The following is a 14663-nucleotide window of genomic DNA, read 5'->3' as shown; positions in this document are numbered from 1 at the left end:
TTGAAGAAAATAGTTGAATTTTCATTCAAAAATTTTCGTTTTAAACAGAAACAGATAAAGCTTCAATTATGAACTTATTATTCAACGAAAAAATGGGATGGTTCAGTTTTTAGTTAAAAATATTATTTTCAATTTAAATAAATTTAATTAAAAGAAAATATCTGAGTTCTCTACCAAAACAGATCGTAATGAAAAATATCAATAAATTTTTAACCAAAAACGGAAAGTTAAATTTTCACTTCAATAAATTAATTTTGAAAAAATAAGAATTGTCCGAAAAATGGTTGAATCCTCAATCAGCGAGATGAATTTTCAAACAAGATTATTTTTCTACTAAAGAAGACGAATTTCTAACAAAATCCAGAAATTTTTAAACATTCAGTTAGATTTTTAACGAAAAAAGATCACACTTTAATTTAAAAATTTTATTTTCTACTAAAAATGTCATAGTTCAATTTTCTGTTAAAAAATTAATTTTCAACAACAAAAAAAACAGTGTTATGAAAATTATTTCAAAGGAGATCGAATCGATTTAACATTAGGTAGGTTCTGCACTTCGAGTCACTGCATCGATCAGGAAAGGAATTATGTCGTTTTTAGATTAAATTTTAAGAGAACTTTTTTTTGTTTTAAAATAAATTCTATGTTCAAAAGATTAATTTTTAACCAATAAGATTAATGTTTTACAAAAAGACGAATTTTGAACCAATTACTTGATTTTTAAACTATAAGGGAACAGTTTTTAGAAATTTTTATTGAAAATATTCAACAATTTAGTTCAATTTTTTTTTGTCTTGATTGAAAATTGTTTTCATTCGACTACTTGGTTAAATGTTAAACTAATTGAGTGAAAATGGACATTTTTTGTGCTAAAGATTCATCATTTTAGTTGAAAATTTAATTCTTTTGTTCAAAATTCTTTCTTTCTTTGGTTGAAAATTAATCTTTTTTGTTGAACATTTCTCTAATTGTTTTAAGGTTAAACGACCTTTAAAAATTAATTTTGTTGGTTGAGGATTCATTATTTTAGTTAAAAATTTCTCTCTGGTTAAAAACTTAAACATTTTCTTGTAATGCAGTTTTTGGTTCAATTCAGCTGTTATTGTTTTAAAATAATCATATTTTTAGTTTTTGGTTGAAAATTTATCTACTTATTTAAAAGTTAAAATTTTTAACCAGAGTTGAATTTTCGAACAACTATGTAAATTTTCAACAAAGTAGTTGAATTTTTAACCAGCAAATATTGATTTTCGATAGGAAATGTAATATTTGATATTTCAACGAATGCAGATGCTGCCAAGAGATGCAGTGTAAAAATAAGGATACGAATTTTCAATCATAAAGATTAATTTTCCATAAGAGATTCGATTTTAAACCAAAAGTAGAAAAGTTACTTTTTCGCACAAAACATTAATTTATTTCCAAAAAAAAGGATTTAAAAAAAATAGTACATGTTTTAAACAAAGAGATGAGTTTTTCACTAAAACTATTAATTTTTCATCTAGAAAAACGAATTTTCAACAAATAAAGAATTGTCAGTTAGGAAATCAAAAAAAGTATCCCAATCCTTGAAATTTTAAGTCGAAAGACTATTTTTTTATAAAACAGGTATAACACCTTTTCCCTCCACCTACCTTCATAAACCACATTTTTCAGAACACCTTCAATCCACATGATAAGTTTTCAAGTATTTTCGGTTTAAAGTGTCATTTTTAATAAATAATTCCATTAATATCAATGCAATTTGAATAATCTACCTATAAGAAAATTGATTATTATAATGCGCGTACAGAAATTTTACAACAAAATTATTTAAAGAATATGATTATCATCAAAGTGAATTACAAAATTGTAGTAAATTCTATTCATCAATATTAGGTGTAAATTAATTTTCAATAAAAAAAAGCTCATTTGAAATAAAATAGTTCAATTTAATTTTCTACCAAGAAATATAAAATTGGTTAAAATCCTATTATAAAAGATTAATTACAGTTTCAGGTACAGAACTCGTCCCTTGGTGCCTTCTATTATTTTATACTAATATTTTGTAACATTAATTAAATATATATAACATAGAAAAGATAGTCTTTTGGTTTATTCGTTTCCATAAAAAGATAAATAGGCGCGCGCCGTGGCGCGCGCAAGACTGCCAGTTGTTAATCTATTCCAAGAGTGCAAGATAGCGTTTTTTACGGGAGTAGTTACTAGAATGATCCCTTAATTAAAACTCGATTTAGGTAAAAACAATCCACTTCTGGGGGTAAATAGTTCATACCCTGAGTTTTATGATAAAAATATTGATGAAAAAAAAACAGTTTTTTCATCAATATAAAATAGAGGTTACCCACTGTTTGGCCACATATCTTATATATGTGGCTTCTTCTAACAAATATTTTTTATTTTGCTTCTTTAAAAATATTAATTAGATCTCGAGTTCTATTGGATAATCCATTTTTGAGGGTGACTTTTTTACCCCTTCAATACTACTTCTGCAAAAATTTGCATTTGTTATACAACACAATTTGTTTACATGTGGAATAAATCTTGAAAGAAAAAAAATATTTGTCATCATTTACAGGTGGTCCATCGCTTTAAGAGTTTAAGGAGTAGTTTACAGTACTTGGGGGTGGTTATTTTTAAAATCCTGAAACAGGCCAACTCAAAAATTCGATATTTAAACGGAAATGCTTTTCTCAATTTGTTGGATTGCATACCCTGATTTTCAAGATAAAAACATTCATAAAAAATATAGTTTTTAATATATAAAATAAGGGTTGCAATCTCTTAGGTCATAAATATACTTTATATCTTAGGCTTCTGATGAAAAATATTTTCTGCTTGTTTTTATTAGAAAATATGAATTTGACACCGAGATATATAAACAAATTAATTTTAATGATAATCTATATAGTTGGTTTTCATCCCTTAAAAGTAGATGTCGGTACATAAAACAAAATATGTGTCTCTTATTTTCTCAAGTACTACAATATATCCAAAAATTATCGAAATCGGTAAGGTCGGGCTGGAAAGTCTCCTGTTAGAGGAAGCTTTGTAATGCACAGAAAAACAGTAGACTCATTTTTGATGCAGCTCATTTGTTATGGTCTCGAAATGAGATATTTTTTTCTCAAAATGAGAATACTTCAAGAGTGAAACTGTAAGACGAACATAGTTGCATTTTTATTCTCCGGTGTCTCATTTTTGTTGCAACTCAAATCAGAACCGAATCGGTGTACTTTTGAGGATTGACGTTTTTCTGTAAAGTAACAATTTCGATTATTTTTTAATTTATTTAATTTAACGTTTCTCAATTTATAAATGTGTAATACAATGTTCTAAGCAATTTTTTATATGTATATGTATGTGTGTGGATGTCACACTTTTTGCAAACGCGATACTTGAAGGCGATTGCAGATGAATTGATGAAATTTGCATAGGGCCTATTTTTACTACTAATAAATTGACACTGACCAAACGATTTCTAAAAATATTTATTGCTTTTTTTTAGCATTTACATCAATGAAATTTGATGCAAGAATCGAAATTAATCGTAGATTCGAGACGAATTGATTGAGCTAAAATGTTAATACATTTTATTGGAGAGTAAGTAAGTTTATGGTCTTTTATAATATTTAGAAAATGTTTTTTTTTGTAATTTATGCAAGAAATAAGTTGGTAACTTTAAAAATCTGATTTAAACAGAAAAACTTTTTTCATTATCATACTTCAAAGCTCATACAAGAAAATAAAAAAATCCTTGACTTAAAACGTTTTTATTGACCTATTTGTATTTTGTTATTTTTGCCTGCCTCTATGCGGAAGCAAAGTGCTCATCCAGGGAGCACTACGAAATTGTAAATGCAAACAAAATGGAAACACTCGAGATCGAATTCACAGGTAGTTATAAAATTTGTTTATAACAACCACATTTTGTTATAAAATAGCAATATAGTTCACTAAAGTATCACTAGCAAGCCTACCAAAGTTTATTTTTTAATGTCCGTGTATTACTGTAAATTGAATTGAAAAAGAAGACCACTAAATAACTATTTAATATTGTTTCAAAATCGATTACCATTGTTTATAAAAATACAAGTTTTGGTGCTAAATTATTTATTTCTCATAAAGTATCAAGTTATGTTTCGCGAATGTTTATTTATCGAGTACACACTAATATCAAAATTTTTGAATTAATTACGTATTATTATAAGAAACTATATATTGAATTTTACAATTTTGTAAACTTTATGTTCAAATAAAATATATAAAAAAAATTTTTAATCGACCTCGAGGATTACTTAAGAAAATTTTGAAATCGATTGAAAATTTTAGATACAATCGTATTTTTAAAATTTTTACGATTTTATTCCTAGATGCACACAAATAATAATGATTAAGTTTAAATACTCAATTTAAAAATTAGGCGGGTATTATTACCTGATCATTTACCTACAACTCACCGGGTAACTGATTTAAAAAATGTCCAATATTGTCGTACACCTGCATTACCGACAATTTTAGCGCAGCTGTGAACCTGCGACCTGTGAGCTGTCACTGTCAGTCGAAAGCAGATGAGTTTTACGTTTCAGCGAGAAAAATGCTAAAATAAGAAATAAAAATGGATGTGGTAACTACAAGTCTTGAAGCCTTGATACGTAAGTTAATTTAGATAGTATACACTTAAATTAAAAACCTTATCCGATAAAATCGAACAAAGTATTGTGTTTACGAAAATTTCGGCTCAATCTTCATACATCGTTGGCAGAATCCTATGCCTACATTTCCCTGCCGCTGTTTTTCATCAATAAACAGTCTCGTTAATTTCTGATGGAACACTAATTTTTATGAATTTTTGAATGCCTGACTTAATAAGTAATGTTACAGAAAGGGCAACGAACCCTCAAAATCAGAAACCTGACATTGCAGCTATTGAGGCTTTTTGTGTAATGCTTACAAAGGAGACAGAAGGTGTACATATTGCTAGTAAACTTTTAGCTACTCATATTCAATCAACAACTGAGTGGGAAGCTTTACAAGCACTTACAGTACGTTTATCAATTTATTTAATACATTAATGTTATTTTCTTAAACTTGAAAGAAGGGATTTACAGACACAAGTTATGTTTATATCAAAATTTTTCTTATATATAGTAAACAATTTTTTATTAGAGTGCGAAACAAGATTGACTGTATGAAAGTATGTATATGATTTCCAATCATCACCAGGATCACAAGGATTTTGTACTGCGCGCGAAAAATAAAAATGACCATTTGTTTTTTGACCGGGAGTTTTTTTGAAATGCATTTAATCCGTGAATGCATGAATTTATTTGATTGAAAATTCTCTAAATTGCCACAATTCCAATCCAGAATTATAGAACTTTGAAACATAAATGCTAATTCAAAAATCGTTCAATTTTTAGGACCTTCTCTTTAAAATTGTTCAATTCAATAATATTTCAATTGATGAATTCGTATTGTTTGATAACGATCTTTATCTGGTATACAAATTTAATTTACCTTGTAAATATTTCAAAAGAATTGAAATCATAAATATTCAGAATTAGATTTTAAAAGTGGCAGTAGAGAACTAGATAACCAGCAAAGTCGACATTTTTCAGGGAATTAAGAAAAAATTCTATAAAATCGAAATCACCATTTAAAAATAAAAGAAAAGCCTACTTCGCAGCTAAACTGTTGCTGAATTCAGGACAACAAAGTTTGATTACTAAACGTTAACTGGTTTCAAGGAAATAGATGTGGAAGTGAAAGTTTCAGATAAAAAGTCTAATCTTCAGTTTGAGTAAAAATTAAACTTATAAACCCGAGATATTTAATTTCTATGGTAAATCCGGGTTAAAAATGTTGATCTGAAAAATGTAGCAAATTCGGAATAATCGTCCAAGAACATTTAGATTACAATTTCACAGGTTTTAAAAATAGGCTTCTGGTGGCGATTAAAAATCGAATTCTCAATTTTTTAGAAAAATAAAAACTCTCCGGAGGCATGGGGACGCTAAAATAGAATACAAATGATGACATTGAATAATTAGAATTCGGACAAATCCCTTTAGCACAACCTGTATTTTTTAAAATATTTTTTTTACGCAATGAACCTATTTTCAGAAAAATTTTGTTTGACAGTACCGTACTGTCAGCCTTAATCTAATATCACAAATAAGCAAAAAAGAAAAGCTTTGTCAAAAACAAAACTTGTGGATCTTTCTGATTTAAACAAAATTATTTAATATGAAAACAATTTCAATACCAAGAATCTCCTTAAATTGACCTGGTTTCTTTATTAATGTATGAATAGCTTTTGGACACGTGCATGAGGAGGTGTGGAACCTCGTTTCACTCCGAGGTTGGCAAATTTCGCTTTCTAAATGAAATGATTAAATTAGTTTCTCCCAAGTACCTTGGAAATTCAACTCCAGTTGCCGTTCGTCAAAAAGTACTCGACTTATTACACTCGTGGACCGTGGATTATCCTCGTGAAATGAAAATAAAAGAAGCTTTCGAGATGTTAAAAAAACAAGGGGTTGTACAAGTTCGTTCGCACAATTTTTATATACTTTCTTTCATTTTTTTAAACAAAATTCTGTACAATATCTTAAAGCCCTTGATAAAAAACATTATTTGAAAATAGGAGGATTTAGTGCTACCCACGAATGCCACAGACGATGGGACTAAAGCTGTAAAGCCAAAAAATGAAATCTTCGAAGACGAGGAAAAATCCAAGCTTCTTCAGAAATTACTTCAAAGTAAAAATCCGGATGATTTGCACGCAGCGAATAAATTAATCAAGACGATGGTGAAAGAGGTCCGCGATAATTTTAATTAACTTGAAATTCTTGAAATTAAACTTTGATCCCAATTCAATTCGTGATTATAGTTGAATAATACAACGATTTTTTCATAATAGTCCAAATACTTTTTTATAATGTGTGATAAATATTGCAGGACGAAAAGAGAGTCGAGGAAAAATCTCGAAGAATAATGGAATTGGAATCTGTTCATAGTAATTCCAGACTATTATCCGATATGTTGGATTCTTACACACCTGGTCAAGTAAATACGGATGATCTGGAATTAATGAAAGAACTGCATGACGCATGTGGTCGCCTTAAGCCTATTATTTTAAGACTGGCAAGCGAAATACAAGATAACGAAGAAATGCTTAGTAAGTAAAATCTTGACTCAATGAAATTATGCGATATTTAAGGCATGCATAATTTTTTTATTTAAAAAAAAAACATTCCCATTGATCCCATTGACAAAATGAGAACGTTTTTTTGACGCGATGTACAATTTAAGAAATGTGGGTTACGCCCTTTTGATTTTTGACACATAATATATAAGTTCATTCAATTAATGTTTTATCAAGCACGTTATCTATATCTGAACAAAAATATTCTTAAATTTGCTTAACAATATAATTTATTCGTACGAAATGTGTATTCGTTCTGCTTCCTATTCATTATTGAATAGGTAGGTTGCTTGAATAATAGATCATTGTAATAATTTCTAATATTTATTGCGAATTCATTAATCAATTATAAAAGAATTATTAATTAAATTTTCTAAGCTCACCTCCTAATAAAATTTTACCTGATAGTATCAATGACTCTTCGATAAGAGTTATGTGTTTTCAATTTTCTATATGAATAGAAATACTTGAATCTCTTTAGTATTACAAATAAGTTTGCAAAATAGGATTTTTTTTACGTATATTGTCCTTAACCCTAATAAGTTAATTTAATTTATCATTTTCGTGAGTGTAGCCAGTAACTTTAATTTTTTCTCTTACAAAAAATATCACTTTTACCATACATTGTGTTCTTAATTCTACGAAGAAGTAACTTTTCAAGATTTACAAGAGAGAAATTTATTTAAGCAAATGAAAATTGTTCAATAATTGCCAAATATCGTTAAGCAAATATATATTACTCTTAGAATTTGTTAATCGTGCCATTAATTTCAGAAAACATTTACTTTTCATGATTTGGATGAAAAAATATACAAATAGAAATTATTTAAACAATTGCAATATGTATAACCAAAATTTAAAAAGTCCAGTTTCTTATCAAAAGTCTATTCTGAAAGTGTGGCAAACCTTGGAAAGAAATTTAATGAATAGAAATTATTTTAATTGAACAAATTTAATGCAATTATTATAAAACTAATTCATCAATCCAATTTGTTCGTTTTCCGGGAAAAGAGATCTTCCTGTTATCAACAAATAAAAAAAAGAAGTACTTGTCATTGGCTCTTTGTAAATTTAACTTTTGTAATTCCTTAATCAATATTCAAGAAATAATTTCAAGCAATAACATTTTATTTTGACCCTCCGCTCCAATCCCCTTGGATTTTGCCCAGAAAATGCCCCAAAAAACGAAAAATAGCAGTTTTATGTAATATTCATGTTAAAGGCGGTATTTTTGGAGTATTTGTTCTACGCTATAAATTATTATTCTATAAGTAACAAGCGTCTAAGCATTTTTAACTAATTTTTAATTGTTCACACCATTTTTTTAGGAAATCGTAAAAAGTTATTATTTTTGGGATAAAAAATACAGTTGATGATTTTCAAGAGATATTTTTTGTTTAATATATTTTGTAATTGTGTAAACTGTTTCTATTTGTATATTTTTCCATCCAAATCGTGAAAAGTTTACGAGGTGTGTTCAAAACGTAAGGTGACTTTTCAATTTTCGCGAGCTTCGTACATTCAAGTTTTAAATGTTTTGTTTTGTTGTGTTCGTACACTCGTCACGATCATATGTTCACAGTTTTGACTATATAGCTCGTATTGCTTTTCTGGCAGAGGCGTAAAAGGTTAGAAGGGTTTGGTGTGCTCGGCGATTTTCTTCTTCCTAAAAAAATGGAGCAAAGAGTTTGCATTAAATTTTGTGTAAAAAATGGAATCCAGTGCTCTAAAACTCTTGAAATGTTGACAGTTGCATACGGTGAGTCTACTCTGAGTAAGAAAAATGTGTATAAATGGTACAAGCTGTTCCAAGAAGGCCGAGAGGATGTCGAAGACAAACCTCGCCCTGGACGTCCCAGCACGTCAACAACAGATGGAAACGTTCAAGCAGTGGAAGAAATGGTGTTGAAAAATCGCCGGATTACCATCAGAGAAGTTGCTGAAGATGTTGGCATATCGGTTGGCTCATGCCATGCTATCTTTTCGGACGTTTTGGGCATGAGACGTGTGTTAGCGAAATTTGTTCCAAAACTGCTCAATTTTTATCAAAAGATCCATCGCATGACTATTGCTCAGGAAATGTTAAATGAAGACAATAATGCTCCTGATTTTCTCAAAAGGGTTATAACTGGGGATGAATCGTGGGTATATGGTTATGACGTCGAAACTAAAGCCCAATCGTCTCAGTGGAAGCATCCTGAGTCTCCAAGACCGAAAAAAGCACGTCAAGTTCGGTCAAATGTGAAGGGTTTGCTCACTGTCTTCTTTGATTACCGTGGCGTTGTGCATCAGGAATTCTTACCACAAGGTCCTACGGTCAATAAGGAGTACTACCTTCAAGTTATGCGCCGTTTGCGAGATGAGATACAAAAAGAACGTCCGGAACTTTTGAAAAACAATTCGTGGCTTTTGCAGCACGATAATGCACCTGCTCATTCATCGTTGCTTGTGAAAGATTTTCTTACCAAAAACAGCATCACAGTCATGCTTCAGCCTCCATATTCACCGGATTTGGCCCCCAGTGACTTTTTTCTTTTCCCATAATTGAAGAGACCCATGAAAGGACATCGATTTTCAACGATTGAGGAGATAAAAACTGCATCGCTAAAAGAACTCAAGGCTATACTACAAAATGATTATCAGAAGACAACATAAATATTGAGGAATAAATGAATATTTTTTGAGAAAACCATAAAGTCACCTTATTTTTTTTAACACACCTCGTATATCTTATGGAATTAATGACGCGATTAAGAAATTCTAAGAGTAATATATGTTTGCTTAACGATATTTGGCAATTATTGAACAAGTTTCATTTGTTTATACATTTATATTTTTCGAATCTGTTACAGTATGCCGCTTATTAATCACTATTTTCTGTCTTTCAAAAAATATAACTACGAGCATTCATTAACTAAGTTATTAAATCCATCAAGCAAAACATTGGTAAAAAAACGGAAATTGTTTAAATAATTGTCAAATATCGTTAAAAAAAATATGACTTAAAATTCGTTAGTTGTGTCATTAATCTTAGAAAACAATACATTTTCAGGATCGACAGGGGAAAAAATAGTTTAAACAAATTAAAATTGTTTAAATGATTACCAAATATATTAAACAATAAACTTTCCACTTATAGAATAAAAATCATTTATGGTGGAACAATTAAAAAAGATTATCGTCTTTAGCATGGATTTGACATAAAACTGTTGTTTTTTTTTATTGCGTTTTTGGGGCATTTTCCGGACAAAATACAAGAGGGTTTTTGGGTAGGGTTCTAAAATTCATAGTTATTGAGTCGGAATTATTCCTTGAACATTCCTTAAGAGGTGACTTAACTTTAATTTAAAACAAGTTTTTTTCCAGAAATCGAACAAATTGGGGAGATCGAGAAAAAAAATCGTGAACTGAATTTTTACTGGCATACACTTAGACCACTCTGATGCAGATACAAAATATATGTTTTCTTAAAACAAAATGTTTATTTATTGGATATAATATTTTAGAAAGTATGGAATATGGAAGTATCGTAAAGAATTTAACGTATAAAAAGATATATAAAATAGATCTCTTTCTTCTCTGGATGATCGGCATCTTTAATTTCCCACCCAACATCTCTAAATAACCATAAAAAAATGTTAATCCTGAAATGGGGGTGGGCGCGCATAGGATTCCATGCCCTCTAGTTTCTTGCTAATGATACGCCTTTAATTTGATTGCAGAAGAAGTGCTTACGGCAAATGACGAATTGGACCAAGTTTTTGATAAATACACAACAACTCTTGTACTTAATCGACCAAGAACGGAAACGTCGAATGCGATTACAACAAATAGTCCTTCTTTACTAGATCTCTCTGCCCCAAATGAAGCCATTTCTTCCAATAACAATTTAACAATTAGTGAGTCTGAGTGCAATAATAGAACGGCCATTTCTCCTCCAACCGATATGGAAATTTTAGGAGACATTTTTAATTCTTTGGGAACAAACTCGGGGTCTTTGCTTGTACCAGATACGCCTCCATTGTTACCTGATATGTCAATCATGCAACCATTCAGTATTGCAGCTTCAAATAAAACAGGTCAGTTCTTGATATCCAGGTTGATAAGGTGGATTGTTTCACGAGAGTAAATTCATTAATCGATTAATAGTTAAATGCATTTCAAATCGTGGGTTAAAGTTTTTGTTTCATTTTTTCATTCATTTTTGTTTTCTAACCATTTCGCGCATAACTTTCTCCATTTAACTAATCGTTGTCGATAATAAGAAAATCTCTAAAAATGTAAATTAATATCCATAAATGCACGTATTTAAATCAGCATATTGAAGAAAGCATGAAGTAATCAAAATGTATTCATATCTAACCACTGCAAGTCATGAAAATAGAAGAAAACTATTTTACAGTAAAAGATCGTTTCTTAGAATTTTCAGTTCATCTGAGACGTTGCTGAATTTGATACTCGCATAGTTTTGGAGAAAGGTATGCGCGATTGGTTCCAGTTGTTGTTTGTCAACTCGTAAAGGCTCCTTTTAAATCTTTGCTTCTATAATCTAAATTCTTTTTACATGGGATCAGCGGAAAGCGTCATTCTGTCGACAAAAGTAGATAGCAAAACAAAAGCTCTCGACGATTTAAATGAACTAGGCGAGTCTTTACTCAAGGAAAGTTTATCTTCCTCGACTATAAGGGGGACTTTTAATAGTGCAAGGTGAAGGACATATTGCACAACTCAATTTACAATCAATTTTAATATCTATTAATAATTTAAGTTGATAAATATTTATTATTGGACTTGTGTGAATTCATAAATTATTTGTATGTAACAGCAAAGAGACTAGTCGAGTGCCTATGAATAGTATAATGAAACTTTCAATGCTGCAAAATCCAGTTCAAATAAATGCGAGCAACACTAGCAAAGATATATCGAAGCCTTCACAAAATAAATTAAATTCAAAGAGTGAATCGGAAGCGAAATACGATACACCTAGTCATGACGTTCCCATGCTGCTCAATGGGGATGACCGCTTTGATAAGGCAGAAGCAGATTTGATGAACAATGAAAAAGAAAAGAAAACGAGTACTGAGAGGAAGGAAGATGACCTTCCGTTGATACCTGTTAATGATGAAGTGGAAGTTAAGCCCTTGACGGATATCTCTGTCACTTTAGAAAATATCAAACCAGGTATTCTATTAAATAAATTAAATTTCCAGATTAGTATCAAAATTTAAATGATATCCGAATCAATTTCTTTCCAGGGTCTACTCTACCTTTGACGGTAATAGATGAGAAAAATGGAATTACTGTGGTATTACATTTTGCAAAAGACAGTCCAAGACCAGATGTTTCTGTTATTGTTGTTACGACGATGAGTAAGAATTCTAATGCTCTTAGTAATTATTTATTCCAGGCTGTAGTGCCTAAGGTAATTATGCAATTGACTTTGAAGAATTTCTATTAGCTGTTAGTCTGCTATTATTAAATTATTATTATTAAACAAAGTTAGGCGTTAAATAAATATTATATTTTCCGTCATCAGTAACGAAAAATAAATTTCTTTTATGTTTTCTTGTTACTGTTTCCACGTCACAATTTGTTTCTTTCCTTTTTCTAAGCTTTTATTTTCTTCATTTGCAGAGATGCAAATGCAGACTTCAGCCACCATCGGGCACTGAACTTCCAGCACATAATCCATTTCTACCTCCTTCAGCGATCACACAAATCGTACTAATTGCGAATCCTCTCAAGGTAACATCTAATAATAAAATATTTGTATTCGCATTTAACTTTATATCCTTTAGTGGAAAGAATATTTAGGAATTGTACTAGTAAAAGAAAGCGGTTTGCTCTTTAAGAGCATGCAGACAATCTGATACTGTATAATTAGAATTAGAGTTCTTGCGCTCGTTTGAAAAAGACTTTCTAATTGGCGAGGGGTTAGCAAGTATTAATTTTGACGTTTACCTGAATTCAAAAATTCAAATTAATATAAAGAATAAAATTCAATTCATAACATAGAATTTAATTTCGGTGGAATTGAAGCGCATGCAAAGGAATTCAAATAATTAAAAAAAATACCATTCAATTTGAGCAAATTCAGAAGAATTCACGCGAATAAAAAAATGAAGTTCTAGTGAAATTAAAAATAACACAGAAGAATTCACGTTACTTTAAAGAAATTCAAAGAAAAGTACCTCAGTTTAATTGAAAATCAGGTGACTTCAGAAGAATTCTCGTGAGTTCAAAAGTATTTAAAAATATGAAATGCAAGTGGCCTTGGAGCAAAATCAGACGAATACAAATGAACTGAAAAAAATCCAAATAATTTTAAAAAGTCAACTGAATTAAAGTGGAAGAAACGAATTCACGAAAATAAAAAATATCCAAAAAATTGAAAAATAATAATTAAAAGAAATTCAAAAGAATCCAAAAAAAATTTTGTTAAAAATTATATTTAAGTAGCTATGAAGCGAATTCCATAGATTAAAAAAACTGAATTAAATTCAAGGGGAATTCAAACGAACTCGGAAAAATTCACGTGAACTAAAAAAATAAAAAGAATTGGAAAAAATTCAACTGAACACAGAATAATCCAAAAAACTAAAAATATTTACATTGAATTAAAATTTAATTAAAGATTATTCAGAAGAATTCAAGGCAATTTTTCAAAATCTAAAGAACTCAAGTGAAGTTGAAGTGAATATAAAAGAATTAACCCGAATTAAAGAAATCCAAAGAATTAAAAAAAAAGTAATTGCATTCATATGTAATTGATGTAAATTGAGCAGAAATCAAGGAAATTCAAAATAATTTAAGTTGGGAAATTCAGAGAAATTCAGTTGAATTCACAAGAATTTTAATAATAAAAGACATTCATTATAATTCAAATAAATGCAGAAAAATTTAAGTGAATTTGGAAGAGTTGAAGTGAATTGACCTTAGTCAGTGTGGCCGTTTTCATCGCTGAAATAAATTCCTGGTCTTTTCCCGGTTCGCAAACATTTTTCACGGTCAATGCAATTTAAAAAGAATTTAAATTCAAAAAGTTTTTATTTAAAAAATGTTGTATTCAAATGCTTAATAATTTACGCGTATAAAATTGAAGTTACTAACATTTTTCAATATAAAAATATATAAATCCACGTAATCATTTTCAATGCTCTAAATTAAAAAATCAATCAATGAACTTCGAAATTTTCAAAATTATATAATTTTAAAGAATTTTAAGCTAGAAACATCAAATATTTAAAAATTCAAAAAATTATAATTATAGCATCTTGAGAAATCTAGAAGTTGTTTTAAATTGGTTTTAAATTTAAAATTATTTTGGAAATTTTTCAGAACTTCTAAATATCTGTCAAAATGAATTGAATTTTTTCTACAATTTTCAGAAAATCCTGCAAATTTTAGAAAATTTCTTTACAATTTGGATTTATAAATAACAATTGAACATTTA

General features: G+C 29.3%; 1 protein-coding gene across 1 annotated transcript in view; it reads left to right on the top strand.

Annotated features, from left to right (window-relative positions):
• The first annotated feature begins 4524 nt into the window (after positions 1-4524).
• Positions 4525-14663, top strand: part of LOC117178810 (ADP-ribosylation factor-binding protein GGA1) — a 12734-nt gene continuing 2595 nt past the window's right edge. Inside the window, exons 1-10 of the mRNA XM_033370298.1 lie at positions 4525-4655; positions 4885-5045; positions 6317-6550; positions 6650-6823; positions 6964-7183; positions 10933-11289; positions 11785-11917; positions 12036-12391; positions 12466-12632; positions 12845-12955. Coding sequence (XP_033226189.1) covers positions 4619-4655; positions 4885-5045; positions 6317-6550; positions 6650-6823; positions 6964-7183; positions 10933-11289; positions 11785-11917; positions 12036-12391; positions 12466-12632; positions 12845-12955 — 1950 coding nt within the window. The 5' untranslated portion in view covers positions 4525-4618. The remainder of the gene's footprint in view (positions 4656-4884; positions 5046-6316; positions 6551-6649; positions 6824-6963; positions 7184-10932; positions 11290-11784; positions 11918-12035; positions 12392-12465; positions 12633-12844; positions 12956-14663) is intronic.

This window comes from Belonocnema kinseyi, chromosome 8 (genome assembly GCF_010883055.1).
Source record: "Belonocnema kinseyi isolate 2016_QV_RU_SX_M_011 chromosome 8, B_treatae_v1, whole genome shotgun sequence".
NCBI classification, from domain to species: domain Eukaryota; kingdom Metazoa; phylum Arthropoda; class Insecta; order Hymenoptera; family Cynipidae; genus Belonocnema; species Belonocnema kinseyi.
This window is presented reverse-complemented; position numbering and strand designations above follow the sequence as displayed.